General features: G+C 37.8%; 1 protein-coding gene across 1 annotated transcript in view; it reads left to right on the top strand.

Moving 5' to 3' along the window:
• Nucleotides 1-22863, top strand: part of LOC5579245 — a 253072-nt gene that overhangs the window by 183496 nt on the left and 46713 nt on the right. The window contains exon 6 of the mRNA XM_021843826.1: nt 5743-5868. Coding sequence (XP_021699518.1) covers nt 5743-5868 — 126 coding nt within the window. The remainder of the gene's footprint in view (nt 1-5742; nt 5869-22863) is intronic.

Genomic DNA, 22863 nt, shown 5'->3' with positions numbered 1-22863 from the left:
ATGATATAATTCTCTAAGAAATCCCAGAAGTAATCACGAATCTTTGCGTATTTTGCGGAAGAGATTTTGAAACAATAGTTGAACTATTCCTCTAAGACTTTATAGGAATGATAGAATTCTTGAAACATTTCTTAGTTAGTCATTTCAAAAAAATATATATTCGATAGAGTTTTGAACAAACGCGAGATGTTGCTCCTTGATTTTAAAGAAATCTATAAAATATATATCTGTGAAAAAAATGCAGATAGATCTGCACAGAGTATCTTTGAAAAACATGAACAACATTTTCACAATTGAATTCTTTTTGATTGCTCATGAAATTTCCGTGGAACATTGCGAGGAGTACTTCGAGTAACATCTGAAAGATTTTTCTTTGCTAGAAGTCTGGATAATTTTTGCTGCGATTTTTTTAAAAACAATCCTGTAGAGAAACTTTAGGTAGAATTTCAAAAGCAAAGTTGGAAAAACCGTTGGCAAATTTTCTTTAGAATTCGTGGAATGAATCCTTGCTTGGTGATCTTGAAGATGGTTTTGGTGAGACTTCTAGAATTCAGTAATTCCTGAAAATCCGAAACAAATTATTAATGAACCAAACTGAAGGATACTTTAAACTAACAATTGGAATTTAAATGTAAAAAGTTCGTAGAGGACCTTCCAGGAGAAATGATTCAAAGAATTTCTAAAACATTCTCTGGCAGAATTTTTCATTAGATTTTTAAGCAGTTCGATAGAGATTTTTCGATAAATTTTCTGGTGAGGTCAGACAGTCTGGGAACGATTTTCCACGAGAATCCCAGAACAAACTAAGTGAAAACTGGTAAAAGAGTTCTTGAAAAAGGAACGAACAGTACAAACATATTTTTTGAGGAAATTCCCGTAGGAATTTTTAGAGGAATCCCTATAAAGCACATGGTTGAATATCTGAAAAAATCGAGGAAGAATAACGAAGGACAGTTTTTTTTGCTAACATTCTTGAAGGATTTTTGACTGGATTACAAAAGGAATGATTTTTTTCCGTAGCAAAAATTGATATTTACAAATATCACTGATGTGCCGTGAAATAAGACAAAATAACGAATAATTAAAATCAGTACAAATCTGTTAAAACAATAACTTCTGTAAAACAAGTGTTTACCAGGCCCCCCCTAGGCCCCCTCCAGAAAAAAATCCTAGCTACGCCAATGAGTGGATTACTGGCAGGGCAGGCAATCGTCAGCTTCGTCACAGTGCGATGACGAAATAAAAAAAGACATCGTCAGCCAGTATAATAACTCTTGCAGGTCGTCGTCTCGTCATCGACGAAAGAATGCACGTCGAACTTCAATCCAAAACCATCAACGAACAACTTTGTCGTCATTCCGTTCGCTCCCCTCTCTCAAACGAAGGAGGCGTTTATTGTACATTCGCTTGCTATGCACAAAACGGCAAATGCCATCCCAGAATTGCTTGTATTGGCAATTCAATCCGTACTCCTCAAGTTTCATCAATAGCTCTGTTGGTAAGCGCGTGACGTTGACGATGCAGAGATCGTTTGTTCAATTCTGGACACGTTTTGTTTTTTTGTTTTTATTTATTTTTTTTTCAAAAAAGGCTCATAATCAATCGACGCCTCGCTTCATATTTTTAGTCGTCTCAGAGCTCCCGAACGAAGATTCGACTATAACGAAGGAGGCTTATTTTTTCGTCATGACGCCGAGCCTTTGTGGTGGACCACTGCAGCAAATCGTCATCCAACGATGGTTGAGTGACGATGACGATTCTTTTTTTAGTTTCGTCGACGACTTTTTCCATTTGACGGTGACGATTGTCTACCCTGATTACTGGATCAAGTCGGGTTACAAGGGTTCTGTGCTGCTGTGCCCCTGGAGGTAGGCAAATTTAAAGCCACATATAATTTTGTGAATGGGCTGTAATGTGGCCACTTTATCAAGGAGTTTTAAGAAAAATGCATCAGCGTAAACCTTCTGATAAATGATTAAATTGGAATACCTTGTCTCCTGCATTTGATTTATTCTACAAATGACCAATTTCGGGTCCCCGGGACGCCTCAAATTTATGATAATGCAGACAATTTGTATCATAACATGTATGAATAAAATCCTTCTCATAACTATTTTATATGTCATTTTTTTATTTAAGGCCCATTCTTCAAAAGCAGTAATGCTACTTTTTGCTAATGGCACTGAGTTTCTTAAATGGATATTCAACGAGTCAATCCTTGAACTGTCACATTTTGTTACTGAAAATTAAATCGTCCCCATTGGATGACTCTTCTCTTTTTCGCTCAAAAGATGACATTCCTATGGATAGGGAATGATAAGCTCAATGACGACCCTAATTAGTTGCGATTTTACTTGGGATTGAACTCGGCGAGAATTTTTTTTTGATTTTGAATGAAGCAAATCTTTTAATTCCACCAAATCAAATTGGCGAGAAAGATCACATCTTTTGAAAGGAATTGAAGAACGTTGGTTTGGTATGCTTTCTCTGATGTTTCTTTTTCGCATGTCTTCTTCTTTCTGGCGTTACATCCCCACTGGGACAGAGCCTGCTTCTCAGCTTAGTGTTCTTATGAGCACTTCCACAGTTATTAACTGAGAGCTTACTATGCCAATGACCATTTTTGCATGCGTATTTCGTGTGGCAGGTACGAAGATACTCTATGCCCTGGGAAGTCGAGAAAATTTCCAACCCGAAAAGATCCTCGACCGGTGGGATTTGAACCCATGACCCTCAGCTTGGTCTTGCTGAATAGCTGCGCGTTTACCGCTACGGCTATCTGGGCCCCCTTTTTCGCATGTCATAGATCATAGATTTTTATTATAATAGTAGCCGTTCAACAGAATGCTATTTTCGTTAGTTGCTTGATTCATGGTTCATCTAGAAACGTGAAATTAATCACAATGTTCATGGAAAAATAAAAAGAATTCAATGCACATTGATAGAGTGAACATTTATACAACATAAGAAATCACGTCATTTTAGCACTCCATAGCTATTCATTTGACCTTCCGAGAAAATAAAACTCATTTCAATATTCTTGCATTTCCTCTTTCAACGCTGCATGTTCTTCAATGCCCCATAGCTTATTAAATGGGAGGGAAAATTAGCTTTTCTCTTGAAACACATTGACCGCAACGATAGATTCGCACACTAGTGGGTAGTTTCAGTTCTTGGATGGCTTGCCACTTTTTCTCAAAAGATCCACGCAAAGACCCAACAAGCAAATAGTGTCTTGGTATACCGTTCATTCATACTATGTTTGTCACTTGGTCGTCTTCTCAAACTAGAGCAAAGCACAACAGATCCCAAGAAGATGGCAATCTCTTGGGACCGAATTGGACCAGAGAAAGATATTAACTGTGACCAGTGCGATCCAATCGACGATGGTGTCTCCTGTGCCATCCAATGCTTTTCTTCTTGATGTGCTTTGGTCAGAAAAACAGATGAAGTGCGTTGCCATCGTATTTTTCTCTCAACATCCTTCAGTTGGTGGTTTTGTGGGTTCTTTTTTCTCATTGGTATTGCTAGATTCAATGGACATCCTGGAAAACAGAATATAATTAGAATAAGAAATAGGCTATTGATAAAAAATCCTCGAGCTCCTCAATGGAATACCTATAAATAAATGGAAACCCAAATTTTGTACTGCACCGTTAAATTCCACTATTGTTTGTATCCTTTGACAGGTACCTATGCGTATTTCGATCTTAACTGTAAAGTAGCTCGATCCTAGGTCCTGGCCGTGAAAGGCATGTGCTTCAACCGCTATAACAGACGTCCCTGTCTATGAAGCGATTTTTTTTTATATATAAACTGTGGATTTCGATTTTCTTTTTTAAATTGGAAATCCTACCTGGTGTGATTCCAAAAGACATCCCTGCAACAGTTCTTATGGAAATATTCTTGGAGAAATTCCTGAAGGAATTCAAGGATGTATTACTGAGGCGCCCTTTAAGAAATTTCAACTTGCTGAAGGAATGCTTGAGGAGTCCCTGAATTAATGTTCAAAGGTGTGGAGAAAGTAAACGCAGGCTTGATAATACTCCTCAACATCATCAGATTTCTATGACATACTCTACAGCAGCTTACTGCCTTTGCCTCTTTGCGAGGGAGCGAAAAAATGCTAAGCAGAGAGGCAACGAAAAATGAGCGAGGAAGATGCAGCACAAAACACAACAGATTAAAATTCCATCAAACAAGAGTGCCATCACAACTCCCATAGGCTTGTCTTGATCGGGCGGAACAAGTTAAAAATTTTGAGTTCATTGCTTATTTCTCAGAAAAACGTCAAAATTGCCTGCATCGCAGAGGAGTTTCTATCAAGCCTGTTCCTGATGATTCCATATGTTCCTAGAGAAATCCTTAAAGAAATTGTAGAAATAATAGCTGGAGACTCTTCTGGAAAAATTCCAGAAGAAATCCTTGAACAAAATTCATGAAGGAGCCTAAGGAAAATTGGTAATGGAATTCCTGGTGAAACCCTAGTAGAAATGACTGGAAAAACTCTATTCTTCGAGAGGGAGGGGGGATTCGAAAAAAACTCCTGGAAGAATCCGTATAGGAATTCTTGGCGGAATTACTGGAGGGATTCTTAGAAATACTCCTGGCAAAACTGTTTAGGGAGTTTCAGGCAAAATCCTTGGGAGAATTTCAGAGGCATCCCAGTAGGAACTCCCGGTGATCATTGGAAAAATTCCTTAAGATACTGTTACTGTTAAAGGAATTTTTGTCACGAGTTCTGTAGAACTTTCGCGAGTAAATGCTGGAAAAATTTCTGGAAAATTTAATAGAGTAAATTAAACAAAATAATTGCTTGAAAGAGTTTTTAAAATAATTTCCTGAAGGAAGTGCTGTCGGAATACCCTAGGGCAGGACGTGACAGCTCAACTAAGACTGCCCCGTTGTTTTTCAGTCCCAACCTTGACGATACAAAAGCTAATGCTACCAGTATCCTTTTTAAACAAAGCTTGTGGAAAAATTCGAATATCAAGGCTCATTATTTGGTTGTTTCTTGCGCGCTTTTTTCATTTACTGCAGTAGAATTGCAGTGCTATTTTGAAAATCAGGTTTATATTTAAAACCGTCGATATGTTTAAAGATAATTGATACAATTTCCATTACATTGCTTTCAATTGAGTAATCATATTAATTTTAGCAGCCTACAAGCACATGCGGTAAATTTATCATCGAATAAAAATCGTTTTGAAACAAAAAAATTTCATGCAAAATATCTAAACTTTTGATAAAAATTCAAATTTATTAACTAGCAACAAAGTGCCCTTTTGCAATCCAACTCAACTATGTGCAAAAAATCCGCTTTACCTTTTGCTCCGTCTGTTTCATCTCCGGTCCTGGTTTTTTCCTTCCTTTGTCGTGGTCCTACGTCAACGTGGAACCGCTTCATCATTCTGGTGAATGTTCAACATTTTTCCCAACTGCCGGTGCGACAGGTCAGGAAATTCCAGGTGTTTGGAAAGAATTTGTTCTCTCGACTCGCGTTGGTTCACCTCCATTTTCGTTGAATCGGAAAACACGACTTCGAGTTTGACAGCAGGTAAACAATACACATCAATGAGAAAGTGTGCAAAATTTGGTTGATTTTTACCCAATGGTAGAAAAGTTATGCCCTTTTGAATGTGTCGCAATAATTTCGTGTTCGCCCTTTAAGTTGCATTTTTCCGATAAAAAAGACTACATCATTCCAATTTACAACTTCTTCCAATATCGATTCTCTTCCAGACATCAACGAATGCTTGGAGAACAACGGAGGCTGCGAGCAGACCTGCACCAACAAGCCTGGATCCTACGAGTGCAGTTGTCAGCCGGGTCTTCAAATTGACGTCCTTGATGGTCGAAAATGCATCGGTAAGTGAATTAGGTACCTTCCATTTTCTGTTGAGGCGTATACTAACGCTTCCAGCAGCATCTATCAGATCATTCGAATCGCTTTCATCATGCTGATTAGACCAAACGTTGGTGGTGGTTCTAATTTCACGGTATCGCCAATTTCCACAACTCTGACTAATCTCGCTCACACTCTCACATAGAATCTACAAAACGAAGGTGCTTAACTTCGTCAATGGCTTGCAATGGTAGACACCAGTTTTCTCATTAGGGTGGGTAATATGACTAAAATATTTGAAAATACCATCTCTTATATATTCCTAACAATCTCTACGATGGTATAGAGTACGACGCCGGTGGTGTTTTAAAGGTGGTCTAAAGACGAAGTACGACGTATGGAAATTACTATGGATAAATTAAGAAAAGTGTTCTTCACATATAAGTACAAAGCAATCATCTATAAGTCTCCAACTACTTATTCTTCAAACCACAGAGAAGAAAGTTGTCGTATGGAATAAATATTTCCTATGGGTAGGAGAAGAATTATACATAAATTTATATAGTTTTTCTTAAGTTACATTTGGAGGTACACCGAATAAAATTACAATTAATTTATTAGTTGAACCTTTCCAATACCGTAAATCCTTTGTGTCCTTTGTGTGTCTTTAATTTAATTATTGTTGAGTGTTTCAAAAAAGAAAATAAGAAGCAAATAAATAGGGATGCATATCAGATGACCGATTCATTCACTACATTGAATTGCATAAAGTAATGACAATTATATGTGCCTTTTCTCCTTTTCGAGGAACCGGTATTTGGGGGAAAATAGTACAATTGTATTTTAGCATTAACGTGAATATTACAGTTTTGCCTGTGTTGCTCAAGGTGAAACAGTTTGGAATCATCTTCTGAGATTGCACTAAAACTTCAAAGGCACAAATCTCGCGAAGGAAGTATCCCACGGCATTGCACTTTTTATTTTGGCTTTGTACACTACATGTACACTGATACAAGTTTACGTCTTTGGACACCCTTAAAATTTTCACCAAAATGGCTGAAGGATTGGAAGAACTCTATTTTCATTTTAAAGATTGTAAAAAATATAGAAGAGAGCTTTCCAAACTTTGTTGTTATTAAAACCACCCTAGTGCACGTGCACAGCGATCGCTTTAGCGAACCTGCTTAGACATGTGATTGATTCGGTTTGATTGAACCAAAAATTTAGCTTCACTCATCAAGATAAACTTGCGATTCGCTTTCATTAAGTTCATCATCGCCATACCACCTATCAAACGTCAGAAGATAGACACCGAGTTCATCGAATGGAAGTTAGCTTCAAACGCTATCGCCGGCTTCTGAGTGAAACTACCGAAATTTTGGCTAGGCGAGAGCACAAAGCACCGTTTGCAGTTTTCTAGTCAGGAGATGATATAATTTAAATTATTTACCGCCTTCGGGTCCTCCGGAGGGACCTTAGGAAAATCTTTACCAAGCGAAACGCTCTACTGCAGCGTCAGGTAAATTATTTCCCAAGTTTCTCGTTTCTTGAGCGGAAGGTGCCGCACTCCGACTGCTGTTCACCTGCCAGAATGTCTTTAATTTAATGATACGTGAGTTGGTAGTTTGCACATTTATGGCGCCTCAGTTCAGTCGGAAACTTTAATGAATATTCTCACATTGCTGTTGTTGCTTGTCTGCCTGCCTGCCCCCCCTGATTCTTGTGAAGAGAAAAGTCAAAGGTTTAGTTTTGCATAGGAGAGGTACTTAATGGCATCACGTTGAGCGAAATGTAATTGTAGATAATCCCATAATGAAGGAACGCGCAACAATGCAAGTTCAAGGAAAAGTTGATGCTTTCGAGTTACAGTCGTGTGTCTTCAGGATGGTGCAGGGGGGAGAACTTTGCATGGGAGATACTGATTATCGCCTTCGGATGGAACTTGTTGGTTCCATGTGAGTATCTACAAAAATGTTAAATGGATCATTTTATAATTTGTGTTCGATGGTGTGTTAAGGAATGAGGTATGTGTACTGGTCTCATGAGCGATTCGTACATGGTGAAACAATCTTGATAAAATCATTGAGTAATCCTGGAGAGTCCTGCAAAAATCGATAGACAGTTTGCTGGAGAAAATACTGGAAGCTGTTCCAGATTATCTAGAGTATCCTAGAAAAAAAAGTTAAAAAAAAAACTTTGGTAAAATATATTTTGCAGAAGATGTAAGACAATTTCTTGCAGTTCATATTAATTATATTTTTTTACAGAAATTAATAGAACATTTCTAGGACAATCCTGCAGAAATCCATCTGAAGTCTCTGGACTTGGTCCAATAATTGTTAATAGTGCCCAAGGGGCGGAACAACGCAGTGATGCGAGAGCGGAAAATAGTCGAAAAACTGACTTGCACTAATAATTCCAAAAATATTTTTGTATTTTTATACGATAACTGAATATTCTTTTTCTAAAGTTTCATAAAGATTGAGTGGAAATTGTAGCAAAGCAACATAGGTTTTCTGTCGTTTGAATAACCAGATTGAATGTGACCATTCTGAGTACGATAATAAATTAATGAGTGTAATGAATACTTCTGTTTGGGTGCTTTTCAAGAGTCAGCTAGTCGATTTGCAAACCATTCACTATCTGCGCTCAAGTGACGTATAGCTTGACGAAGCCAAATCACATGTTGATTACATAAAATTCTGATATATTAAAAATTACTTTTAAACGGGTTAGCCATACAATGATGTTAAATAGTTCTAAAACATGAACAATCTACTCAATCAGAGCAAAGAAACTTTTTAAGAATATGAGAAATCTTTTTCAAAACTTGTTTCCATCTTTTGTGTGGAGACGAATCACTGTGCATTCTTTAAAGTTGGGATATTTGTTTCGCAGTGACTTTTTGTGTATCGTGTCCAATGCAACTGACTATCCTTATAGGGGACTTTTGCTGAATGAAATCGCTATAGTCTTCGTTGTCAGTTACTAGTATCCACAGAATGCAAGTGGTAGTCGATATACGCGTATCTGTCAAATATAAGCATTTAGGGGCGGAATTAAAAAGTACAAGATACTCCATCTACTTTTAAGTTTCTCTCGAAAGAAGCACAAATGTTCATGTGGCTGACAACAATGTTTAAGAAGAGTTAAGAAAAGATCAAAATTATAAAACTTGAGTGGAATAGAAAAATAGAATGTTTAAAACCATAGGAATACTCTTCAACTGTAATCCTGTTTTTTTTTTATGAAGGATTCAAATTTTAAAATTTCCGCCACAAGGCAGTGCTGGTATGCATGAAACTTTTGTTTTGCGGATATTTCTGGATCCTGCCCACTTTGAAAGATGGCGTCCTAGCTAGAATTATGACAGCCCTTGAGCAAAGGAATAATTCCGTCGAAGACGTTCCATGCTCACTAACGCCACCGGGTGGAAAAATCTTGGAAATCTTGGCTTGAATAATGATAGCCTTTGAGCTACTAAATAACTTCGCCGAAGACGCCTAAGCGGTCAGGAATCAGGATCCTGAGATTTCCGTAAAACTACAGTTTCATGATCACTAGCGTCACCTGGTGGAAAAATCTCGAATCTCTTGACTAGCATAATGATAGCCCTTGAGAATAAAAGTAATAAACCATAGAAGAAGAATGTCGCTGTCGGAACATCTTTTGCTGGTGGAGATAGGCGGGTCTATAAATGGGGATTTTTTTTTATTATCGTACAAATTGGGCCGAAGGGTCTCAGATTTTCATGAAACTTTTTCCACAGGCAGGGCTCATGGATATATGAATAAAAAAAAATTGAGAAAAATTCAGGGTCGCCTATTTTTCCGGAAAACTCAGGTGGAAATTTTTTGTTTTCCCTTGACACTACTTACTTTGGAAAATCATAACTCATGAACAAAGCATCGTAGAAACAAAGTTTTTATATGAAAATTTAAGCAAATTTTCTCAAAAATCCAAAAAAAATATGAACTGGAAAAAGTTTTCCACAAATTTTTCCACCGTTGGGAAAATTCGTAAAGAAAAGCCGAAAAAACCATGCCCGAACTCGTGGAAAATTTTCAAAAAAATATTTTTGAGAAGGTAATTTTATAAGCTTTAATCACTGAAATTTTTGGAATGCACTTTTTTTTCGTTTTTGAGTTATGGCCAATTTTGTGAAAAATGTCCAGATGTGCCATATAAGACTTTTCTTTGAAAATCATAACTCAAGAACAAAACATTGTAGAAAGAAAGTTTTTGAATGAAAATTTAAGCAAATTTTCTCAGAAATCCAAAAAAAAAAAATATGAACTGGAAAAACTTTTCTACAAAATTTTCCACCGTTACCAGAATTGAAGGTTATAAAGTTTCTTTCTTAAAAATATTTTATTAAAAAATTTCCACGAGCTCGGGCATAGATTTTCCAGCTTTTCTTTATGAATTTCTCCAACGGTGGAAAATTTTGTGGAAAACTTTTTCCAGTTCATATTTTTTTTGGATTTTTGAGAAAATTTGCTTAAATTTTCATATAAAAACTTTGTTTCTACGATGCTTTGTTCATGAGTTATGATTTTCCAAAGTAAGTAGTGTCAAGGGAAAACAAAAAATTTCCACCTGAGTTTTCCAGTTCATATTTTTTTTTTGGATTTCTGAGAAAATTTGCTTCAATTTTCATATAAAAACTTTCGTTCTACAATGTTTCGTTCTTGAGTTATGATTTTTCAAAGAAAAGTCTTATATGGCACATCTGGACATTTTTCACAAAATTGGCCATAACTCAAAAACGAAAAAAAGTGCATTCCAAAAATTTCAGTGATTAAAGCTTATAAAATTACCTTCTCGAAAATATTTTTTTGAAAATTTTCCACGACTTCGGGCATAGTTTTTCCGGCTTTTCTTTACGAATTTTCCCAACGGTGGAAAATTTTGTGGAAAACTTTTTCCAGTTCATATTTTTTTTGGATTTTTGAGATAATTTGCTTAAATTTTCATATAAAAACTTTGTTTCTACAATGCTTCGTTCATGAGTTATGATTTTTTAAAGTAAGTAGTGTCAAGGGAAAACAAAAAATTTCCATCTGAGTTTTCCGGAAAAATAGGTGACCCTGAATTTTTCTCAATTTTTTTTTTATTCCTATATCCATGAGCCCTGCCTGTGGAAAAAGTTTCATGAAAATCTGAGACCCTTCGGCCCAAACCCGTACGGTAATAAAAAAAAAATCCCCAAATGTCAACGCGAAAATGCATGCAGTTTGACACTTATGTACACAACATGTTTCTGACGAAGAATGATGGGAACACCAGCGGCATTATTCTTCAATGGTTTACTATTTCTATTCCCTTGAGCTATTGAATAACTTTGTCGAAGATGCCATCTTTCTAAATGGTCAGGATCCTGAGATAACCGCATAACAAAATTTTCTTGCTAACTAGCGCCGCCTGGTGGCTAATTTTTCAATTTCATGGCTTTAATAATGATAGTCCTTGAGCTGCTGAACAACTTTGCCGAGGACGCTATCTTTCTAAGATCCTGAGATTTCAGAAAACCGAAATGTCGATGCCCACTAGCGCCGCCTTTCAATGTTAGCGCATGTTAGCCCTTAATCTACTGATCAATTTTGCTGAGCATCATGACCCTCCATTTCAATTACCTTTTAAGATATTGATCATTTATAAAAACGGTTGATAATCGGATTTTCGGTCGTAAAAAAGTGGTCGTAAAAAGAACGGTCGTAAAAAAAGGTTGAATTGTATGTGGATGATAGCCGTTTCAGTCCTAAGAGGGTGCGAGAGCCTTATAAAATACATACGGAGAAAACCAATCACTCAAAGGGAAGTTCATTTCACTCACTCCGGGGGGGTTCGTGCGTTAACCTAATTTTGAGTTGATGAGGTAGAAGATGCCATGCGAAATAAGACCTATCGGCTAAGTTCTTTTCACTCAGCCGGCAGATCAAATAACTCAACTACTATGCCAATCACTCAAATTTGATGTAACGCACTTAGGTTCGGTTTTTGGGTTGTTTTGCTCTTGGCTCTCTGACAACGATAGAAGAAGCGAATGAAATAGAGAGAAAAATAACTCAAAAATATGTTAAAAAATACTCAAATGTGGGCTTTTTTTATTTTCTCCGTCCAGAGAACTTATTATCGTGTAGATTGACTCTCTAAAATCCTACAATCAATTACGGATCCTGCCCCCTTAACACAACACCGATTATTTTCATTTTCTACATTTTGCACACACTTTCGCTGAACACGTCCCCGAGCTGAGCGCTGACTCTCAGCTCTCGCTCTCTTGCGTTTTCTTCTCCCGTTATTCACCAAAAAAAAAAAAATACACGCACACTTTGAACGTTCCATCTGCTCACACGAATCTTATAGCGCAAAACATGAATCAATGAAACCCTCAAACACATGATTACACTAAATCTCCGCTATACTACACATTTTAATCAAAGATAAAAAAACACAGCACCTCGATTCCAGCCTCCTTACTCACCTCACCTGAGAGAGAGAGGAGACAGCTCACTGACAGATGGCATGTTTTCTAGCCTTCTTTATCTTGATATCTTAAGTCGAGTCTAGTACACGACACTGAAGACGGCCTTACAGTTGAGGTCGAAATACGCGTATCTGTCAAAGGATACAAACTCTAGTAGAATTAAATGGTATAGTACTAAATTCGGTTTTTTAATCTACTTCTTTATCTTTTTTTCAATTTTTGAGTAGTGCACAACGGTCAGATAAACTTATTTTGCTCAAAATCATATTTACTTCATGTTGTTCACTATAAAAAGGATATGAATACAAAAAAATCAATAGCAGTTTGCCAACACACAACCAGAGTTGTGAAAAACTCAATTTCTCATAACTCACGCTTGAGACTCAGCAGTCAAAAAATCATGGATGAGTTGGCTCACCTTTTTGGCTCATTGTCTCGTATTTCCACAGTTTACTCACACACGGCAATAATTTCTCGTTAGTCTGGTAAAATTATAGTAATCCTTTCTAACGTAAACAACAACATTCGGGTTTCACGAGTTTTTTACGGGTTTTGCGACTGAATAATTTTTTAAGGTTTAAGTTGATTGAGTGATTTTGCATCAAAATCTCAAGCGTGAGATTTGCGAAGCAGATCTCTAATGAGTTTGCTCTCACGGGAGAGCGTATTGATTGAGATTTGAGTGTGAGTCTTTCAACACTGCACACAACTATATTTAGTTATTCTACTTTTTAAAATGTGAAAGCATCGAAAAACACCTAGAAATGTTAATTACATTTACTTGAGTTTTGACGCTTTTTCACGTTCTGCCCTCCGAATGTGTTGGTTTTCCAGTGACAGTTGTTGACAGGTTCCTTTGACTTTTGGGAGCTCACAATCTAAGCCAGCTGTCTCCTCTCTCTCAGCCCCCCACCATTCAAATTTTTGTATTCTTGTGAGCCACGTCGATTTTCATTTATTTTAAAACCTCAGTTTTCAGAAACTTTGTTGAAATGCAATATTTTTTGATGACCTAATAAATTCATTCCCACCACCAAAATCTTCAGCTGTGCCTCCACTTTAAAAATCATGACGATAGAATTTTTCCGGAACTGCTTGAACTTGCACAACGTATGATACTAACCAAATTTCTCACGGGTCTTTCAGGAATTATTCCTTAAACTTACCTTATTCCTTAAGTACAAGGACTATTTTAAGAAATCAAGTAGAAATAATTCCAAGAATTTTGCAGCAAATTCGTTCAGATATTACTTTTTAAGATCTTAAGATTCTTTAAGTAACTCCTGGAGTTTGTTACATAGATAACTTGCCACGAACTTGTTTACTACAGGTGGCAGGCAATGTTAGATGATCTGGAATAATATTTTGTATAAGCGAATGGAAAATTAAGTTATAAAAGGTTGAATAATCAAGATACTAATTGTATTTGTATTGTATTGTCATTGAAATGTAATTTCTGTTGAACTTCTATTCAACACGAATGAACCTTGGAGGTGTAAAGTATCGAAAAGAAACCAACAAATATTTTTTTAGGCGAATAGACCTCGATAGGTGAACTCTCGGAAGTTGTCACAATCCAAAAATTTCGTCTTTCTTGTGGATGAGGTATATTACCCCTTCCATTCACTCCTTCGGTAGCTGTTCTATTTTCCAGATTGTGCCTATCAGCCGGTGCAGACAAATGGCCACCATCTCAGGGTCGATCTTTATGATTTCAACCCAGGTACTGTTTTTAATGGTTCTTGAGTTGATGGTCACCTTAACGTCCCGCAAAATGGAGTTTGGTTGGGTTCCATCATTCGAAATACCGACGAAGATATTTTCTTAATTGTCTTGAAGTGCTGCTACCACCTTTTGATTATCGAGAAATTTTAGCCAGAAATAATAAAATAACTCTTGGAATGTTCTCTGATTCTTGTTTTGCCTCATTTTTTTAATACTTGATTGGTCACTTTTTGTCCTTTTTCCTCAGGCATATGCTTTCTAAACGCAGGGAGCATTAAAAAAAAGAATGGAATTGATTTGTATACTGGAAAATGAATTGCTAGCAGTACAAGATAATAGGGATTATACGAGCAACTGGAAAAGTTATTCTTAAAAAGATTTTAAGTTCAAAAACAGGAAAATTGTACAGCAAAAGCATTCAAATGTAAATTTACTTACATTTTAGTGTCGGCAATATAAAGAGAATAAACAAGCTTAGTTGTCTTTGGTAGCTCAAGATAATGTATGCAAATATGCTCGTATCGTTATAGTATTTACGCCGAATTTCGTGTTTCCATAATCTTCTGATCCATTGCACATGGAATTCGAGACTACAAGTCTCATTAGGATGCTCTACAAACAGCAAACACCGGTTCAGTTTCTTCCAAGCTTTTGGGGTGTATATGCACCTAACTGTATCCGGCCATAGAACCAGAGCTTTCTTCCCTATCATGCTCCCAAAGCCTGACCTTCAACAACAAGACCCGGCTCGACTTTTCTCCTTTGCAGCTCGAGCTACTCGTTTCGCAACTTACACTCCAAAGCGCAGAACTTTTCCTCTACTTTGTAGGGTCTAACAGGCCGGCCATGAGCGGCATCCATTCAGTCGGAACTATTTAGTTACACTGCCTTCTGGCTTCTGGAACCGAAGAAGCAGCATCGCGTAGTGAAGTTCCCCATTGGTTCAAAGTTGGGCTGTCTTGTCTGCTGTGCTTGTACTATTATGATAATGATGAAAAGTGACTTTACGTCGGAAATACACAAAAACAGACCATACCCGCCTTCGTTTGCGCTGCCATGGTTTTTGCTCTCAAACGATGAAGGTCGTGATTTTTCCCCAGCTTGTGGCTCCGGTTTGTGTGGACTAACGGAGATAAAATGAAACTTTAGCGGTGCTAATAGTGCTGAAATTGTACCGGCACTTGGGTCAGGGGTTGTGCTGGCTTGCGAGAAAAGTTCTGTTAATCATTCGCGTACTGACTGGACCTGAGTGGATGGAAATGATCATTTTCTCTGTGGTGTAGTTGGTAAGTGCACCCGATGATTAATTAGTTATTAATTAGTTAGGCTTCGAGTGTCACTGGAAACAAGTACTTTTTTAGGTTTTCAATTTCCTTTTTCATGTATTCAAAATGTTGAAACCTTACAACAGAGTCAATCCAAATCTACAGATTTCAAATGTCCCGAGCTTGGTATTCAACACAACTCGATTATCTATTTTCTTAGTTTGCCCAGCCACTCTCTGTACTTCGAGGTCTTGCAATACAATGTAAGGTAGAAGGAAATATAAGTCGGGCTAGGGAAATGCAATCCGCCTCGGATGAAGATGATGATGATGAGATGCTCGCCAAGGAAAAGATAAATTCCATTCATTGTCGTAATTAAACTTGTTTGTTCTCATTAGAGAGAGCTATGTTGCCCTTTCTGTTGTGCAGGCAGATTTTTTCGTTCTGTTTCAATAGACTTATTGAATCTATGTCTACATGGAAACGCAAGCTTTACATAATCATTCGTGTTCATTGAACAATGACTAATTTGTTAAGGGTTTTCTGAAATATACGTTTTATGTTTACAATACATCACCTTATAAAATAAAATAAAGGTATAGGTGAGGAATGCTTGTCCAATCTGAAGGCTATTCAACTGATTTTGCACTTCTAGACATAGGAAAGGTATTCGACAGTAATTGACATGAAGGCTCGATTGAAAGATTAAAAAACTTTAATTTGCTGACATACATTGTTAGAATTATCCAAAGTTGTCTGTCAAATCGCACACTTCAGGTGAACTCCAAGTTCTCAAGGCAACGAAAATCGGGACACTGACATTCGGGGAAAAGAAGCAAAACCATTTTTCATAAATGAGCAAGAAGATCGCATAAAACCAATAATTTTGGAATTATGAATTCATCGGCTCAGGTGTCTGGCACTGGGAGAACCCCCTTTACAAATTCTTATCGTATTTTCCTACAATTCCTAACATGGTGTTCTACTAATTATGTACGAATCTTTTGTCCTTTACCTCATCAACTTCTACTTCTCATTTGATAGCATTCTAAAAACCATGTTCCATTTTTTACAAACCACAACCTGAAAAACTAGAGAACTGTTTCAATACCATTCATTAGCGATGGTAATTTGCTAATGACTGGGAGGAAATCTGCGTGCGAACGAAATGAAAAAGCTTTTTACAAGGCCAACCAGAAAAAAAAACTCATCAAGAATGACGGCTAAACTATGTCAGGATGATGGCTGACAGCTGCACCAGCTCGTCACAACCAAAAAGCCGAGCTTCCCAGTGAATGAAGACAGAAAAACGTCCTCCTCTCATCGACGAAAACCATAGAGCAAATATTCTATACAGCCATCAAAAGTGTAGTCATACTGGCACAGATCCTTCGCTCATCGCTGTGTGTGTGGGGCTATCCTTTAAGTAGCAGCAGCTTTTAATTTCACGCTTAGTGCCAATCGTAAAACTGCGGGAAAATTGCATCAACGCTCTCCTAAGAATACGATGGAAGATCTGTATCCACCTTCTCTGGATATCTCGACGCCATCTCACGGACGACGTCAAGTCCGGCTTGGAAAAGTACTTTTTTTTGCAACCGCAGCTTACACTTGTTAAACAGGAGGAAGAAGGAATCCTTGCACCGTAATAAATCTTTTCAGCTTCCAAAGCGTAAATTTCCGCAATTAAAAATGTTTGTACAAAGTATCGTTTCAAGTTGTGTGCCCCGTTTTGACGACGACGTGGAGTTTGCTGCGAATTGTGTGCCCCGATGGCGTTGATGGTTGACGCGGGATTATGATGGGTGGTAGTAAACTAGGTTAACAGGTTCTTGAGAGCATGTGAACGTACTTATGTGTTACGGAAATAGTGGTTCATGTTTCCTGTGATGTTTTCGCGGTTTGAATCCTATTTGGAGGGGCTATTGTCTTTCAAAGTTGAAGAATGGTATTCAGAATAATTTTGAGCATACAATTTACCTTTAACACTTCGAACTATTTTTTACCGAATATTTTAAAGTAAAGTCAGTGTATTTAATTTTGTAACGAAGCCCCCCATGGTCTAACAGAAAGTACATCAGGTGGAAGTGCACCTCATCATGATTTATATCAATCCACGTCAACACGATGTCTTCGTTTCTCTACCTGGTTCTATCTTACTGCCACTTCACTGTCGATCCATTTCTGACCATCTTTTGTAAGTTTCTGATATCTCTTGGCTTATAGCACTCGCTCTCCGTTTCAGTGATGTAAATGAAGAGCAAACTGCTTCTGACGATATTATCCTATACGCGTTCAAGACTTGATAAATCGAATACAACACTATCTATGACGAGACAGTCACTATCAGAGTATTCCGACGTTGATGTCCATCCGCTGGACCGCATTTCATCTTCGTTAGTGACACGCCATCTGCAACACCATCATCATCTTCATGGGGAACTGCAAAGTCAGATCTTCATGAAACATCCCGCTTCAAAGAGTTGGGCCTTGAGAGACGCCTACTGTCACTTGCATTGACTTATGCTTTTCCTGCTTGTTGGTTCACTTTCATTCGTTGACAGCTCGAGCTCAGCCGAGATGGAGTGATCTATTCTGGCCAAACCGGTTCCACTTCCGTTGCCGTTCCGCTATCATTGCGTTTGGGCCTTAAGTTGTTATGTACCGAAAATGTGGACTTTTTATAAATATAACTTTTGATTGCTCCTTAGAACTTTTGGGAACTCCTTGGGGAAAGCTTGAGTACCTCAGAAAAGTTGTCGGTATCCCCTTAATCCTAAAAGTTTGCATGTGTGTACAAGAGATTTTCTATGAATTTCCATAGTTCTCAGAATTTCTTATGAATTTGCAAGGGTTTTCAATAGGTCTCTCTGTATTAATCATCTTATATTCCCTTGCATTTTATGATATTCCCTTGAAAATCCATAGTAAACTCCAACCTCTTTTTACCACCGTTTTTTTCACGACAATTAATGACCGTTTTATGAATGATCAGTTTATTAAAAAGTAATCAAAATAAAGGGTAATGATGTTTAGCAAAATTGTTCAGTAAATTATGGGGTAATATGTGGTGGAAGTGTGGAATTTTGCCACTAGGTGGTGCTAGTGGGCATGAAAATTTTGATTTTCTGGTATCTCTGGATCATGACTATTTAGGAAAATGGCGTCTTGGACAAAGTTGTTTAGTAGCTCAAGCGCTATCATTCGAAAAGCCATGAGAAAGGAAATTTTACCACTAGGCGGCGCTAGTGAGCATAAAACTTTTAGGTTGCGGTTATCTCAGGATCCTGACTACTTAGGTAGATGACGTCTTTGGCAAAGTTAATCAGTAGCTCAAGGATATAATTAGAAAAACCATGAGATTCGAAATTTTGCCTCTAGGCGGCGCTAGTGAGCATGAAACTTATATTTTGTGACAACTGGCGAAAGTTGGAGTCTTTGACAAAGTTGTTCAGTATCTCAAGAACTATCATTATTTGAGCCATGAAATTTTAAATTTGGGCACTAGGCGACGCTAGTAAGCATGACATTTTTGTTTTGCGGTTATCTCAGGATCCTGAGCACTTCGGAAGATGACGTCTTCGGCAAAGTAAATTAGTAGTTTAACGATCAACGCTCCGTCATCGTAATCATCGTCATCATCGAAACTTCAAAAGCAGTTTTTCTGTACAAATCTAAAAATTATTCAATGAAAATGTGTTCACTGTGTTTTGGTTGGAGAACAGAATACAGTGAACATATATTCCTGTAAATTTTCTTGATTTTAAACAAAAAACTGCTTTTGAAAATTCCGAAATCAATGACGGATCCTGCCCCCTTAAGCGCTATCATTATAAAAACCATGAGATTCGTAATTTTTCCACTAGGTGACGCTATTCAGTATGATTTTTTTATTTTGTGATTTTCTCAGGATTCTGACTACTCAAAGAGATGGCGTCTTCGGAAAAGTTGTCCAGTAACTCAAGCGCTATCATTATAAAAGGCATGAGGTTCGTAATTTTGCCACTAGGCGACTGTATAGCACGCAACACTTCCTTCAACTTTGTTGAACATTCAGTATCGTTATCTTTAAAAATTTGTGGTGCTTGCATATAACACCCCCAGATAATTGGCTCTTTTGATAACAATCGAGCAGTGTTGCCATTTATTATCAGAATATGAAATTTTGAATGGCCATTTTGGAAAGTTCTCAATCAATGCTTCAACTTTGCCGAACATCTCGGATCAGTATTTCCACATCTAGATGTTGTATTTTTCAAAAACGGTCGTAAAACAAGGTTGGGGTGTAACTTTTTCAAACCCCTGTACTTGAAAACGTCGGAAAAACAAAACATCGAAAAAAAATATAGAAACTGATTAAAACTGTCACGGTAGAGTATCTTCGTATCTGCCACACGATATACACATGCAAAAATGGTCATTGGCATAGTAAGCTCTCAGTTAATAACTGTGGAAGTGCTCATTAGAACACTAAGCTGAGTAGCGGGCTCTGTCCCAGTGGGGACGTAACGCCAGAAAGAAGAAAACTGTTACGGAGGAGAACTTGGCTAAACTCCGAGCTTTCTTGGACAGACAGACCACAGAAACCCCTCCATAATCTTTCAAAGCTTTTTCAATCCTTATCAATCTCTAAGGATTCCTTGGGTCTCTCTGAAAATCTCTTAGGGTTTCTTTGGTAGCACTTGTAAAACAATTACTCTCTGAACGATTCCAGGTTTGGATATCCTTCAAGAAATTTTGGAGAACCTCTGCAAATCACCAAGGAAACTTCAAAACTTGTTCGTAGGGGTTACGAGGGGCGAGCTTCTTTTAATTCTGGAGAATGTTTCGAAAGCTCGTATTAACTGAATCCACTTTAAAATACTTTGAAAACCATTTGTGTATTTTTGAAAAAAGCGTTTTGAGTACCTATATCAATAAAGGTGATGGGGACGGACCTGGTGTAGTGGTTAGAACACACGCCTCTCACGCCGAGTACCTTGGATCGAATCCCATCCCCGAGATAGTCACTAAAAATTTCAGTGACGACTTCCTTCGGAAGGGAAGTAAAGCCGTTGGTCCCGAGATGAACTAGCCCAGGGCTAAAAATCTCGTTAATAAAGATAGGAAAAAATAAATAAATAAAGGTGATGCTCTACTGGATCGCGATTGTATACTCCTATCGGTCAGTTCTATAAGCCATAGAACTCAGTCCATATGCGCAGCCAGGATTTCCCTTAGAGGGGGAGGGATGTGGAGGTTTTTGTAAGACCTTGAAAGTTTTTTCACGAATTTTACGCAAAAACGATCACTAGGGCGTCTGTGCCAGTCTTCTTCTTCTTTTCTGGCGTTACGTCCCCACTGGGACAGAGCCTGCTTCTCAGCCTATTAACTGAGAGCTTACTATGTCAATGACCATTTTTGCATGCGTATATCGTGTGGCAGGTACGAAGATACTCTATGCCCTGGGAAGTCGAGAAAATTTCCAACCCGAAAAGATCCTCGACCGATGGGATTCGAACCCACGACCCTCAGCTTGGTCTTGCTGAATAGCTGCGCGTTTACCGCTACGGCTATCTGGGCCCCGGGTTGGGGAAAAATGAATCGCCGAAAAATAACGAAAGCTCGTTTTTTATATCTGAATATGTCGAATCGAAAGCCTTTCTATTTTATTTCATGCAAAAATAATCTAAGAATGATAAAACCATTGAATCTCTCAACATGTTCCAGTATTGGAGGAAGTACTTTTTTGATTCTTCCAACATATTTTCCAAAACTTGCTTTCAAATTTGTGCAAACATCCCCACATTAGTTTTGCTCACTATTCCTGTAAGCAATCCCATCAGCAATTTGACAAGAAAATGTCTCTGAATTCCTGTAAAGATTTCGTCAAGAATAGATTTTAGCTTTTCCTCTGGTTTTGTCTATCAACCGGAAAACTTTATAGAAATGCATGAATCTTATATTAACATTTATTGAAAAAAATCCTCCGTCAACTACTCCAAAAATTTCTCAAGTATTTTTCTTTAAGTTTGCCAAATGATACTCTCAACTTTATACCAGATTCCTCCGAAAATTTCCACTTGATTCCTTCCGGAATTACATTCAAAGTTCTTCAAGGAAGTGTTTCTGGGATACTGTCAATGTTTATTTCAGGAAACAATCCAGAATTGTTTTAAAAATTTCGTCTTATTTTACCAATTCATTTTTCTTAGCACCTCGTCAAAATATTTCTCCAGACATTACTGTTGGTATTTTTAACTGGGTCTCTGTAATACAAGTTCCACAATTCTATCAATGAAGCTTCTACCGAACTCTGGAAGAATTCATTTCAAGCTTTCGAATGAAAAGCATCTTAAAATTGCTCCAAAAGTATCCCTTAAAGAGATTCTTTGATTTTTTTGCTTTCATTAGGAAAAACTGTAAAAATACTTTTGATATACAGGGGATAGGCAAAATGATTGAGATAGGCAAAATTTTGCCCAAATTCAAATGCTTATAACTTTATGAAAAATGGATGAAATTGGATGCATCTGGAAGCAGTCGACGGCAAATTTGGTCCAGTTTTAGGAACTTCCTTGGCCATGCATATTGGCCACTGGACACCGGAGATGTTCCGGATTTTCTGAGGTCATGTCCAAATGTCATTTTTTCTGTCGCTTGTATTTTTGTGTGGTGTAAAGTTAAATAGATGTTTGCAATTTTCCTAGAAACAAGAACTAATAGGAAGTTGAATGCCACCGGACGCATTAAGATTGGTTGGAAATCTTCAGAAATATGACCATTTCCGTAAAACTGGTTCCGGAAAGCATGGTCAGTCATGTTTGTATTTCCAATCATGTAAATATTATCCGGAGCTATATCCAAGCGGACACCAACCTTAAAAATGATGTTTCCTGCAGCGTATTCAGAACCATTAGAAGCTCAGACCACTCTATAGAACGTTCCAGGTGCCCTGGGGAAAGTGGTCAATTAGGAACATATCCGGAACCATATCAATATGGGCATCAAACTTCATTATTTTCAAAGGTTATGCTTTCCGAAGCATTTCCAGCATCACCGGCTGCCATAACCACTTCATAGTAGGTTCCAGGTGCCCCGGGGGATGTGGCCAATTCGGAACATGTCCGTTCATCTGTTTAGAATCACATTCTACCATAAACAGTAAGATCCATGTGACTTGGAAAATGGCGAGCATTTTCAGAACCACAAGATATAATAATCACTCTATAGTATATTCCAGGGCCTCCTAGAGATGTGGCCAACTCGAAACATGACCTCATCCCCCAGGGCCCATGGAACCTACTATACAGTGGTCATATAAATAAGTTGCGCTGTAAATACTTCTATTAGCATCACCTTCAAAAATCTTGATGTTTTTACCCATATTGATGTGTTTTCGGGCATGTTTTGAATTGGCCACATCCCCGGGGCACCTGGAATCTACTATAAGGTGGTCATGGTAGCCGGTGGTGCTGGAAATGCTTCGGAAAGCATAACCTTTGAAAATCATGAAGTTTGATGCCCATATTGATATGGTTCCAGATATGTTCCTAATT

Source organism: Aedes aegypti, chromosome 2 (genome assembly GCF_002204515.2).
Source record: "Aedes aegypti strain LVP_AGWG chromosome 2, AaegL5.0 Primary Assembly, whole genome shotgun sequence".
Taxonomy (NCBI): Eukaryota; Metazoa; Arthropoda; class Insecta; order Diptera; family Culicidae; genus Aedes; species Aedes aegypti.
The sequence above is the reverse complement of the archived record's forward strand: the minus strand, read 5'-3'. Positions and strand labels throughout refer to the sequence as shown.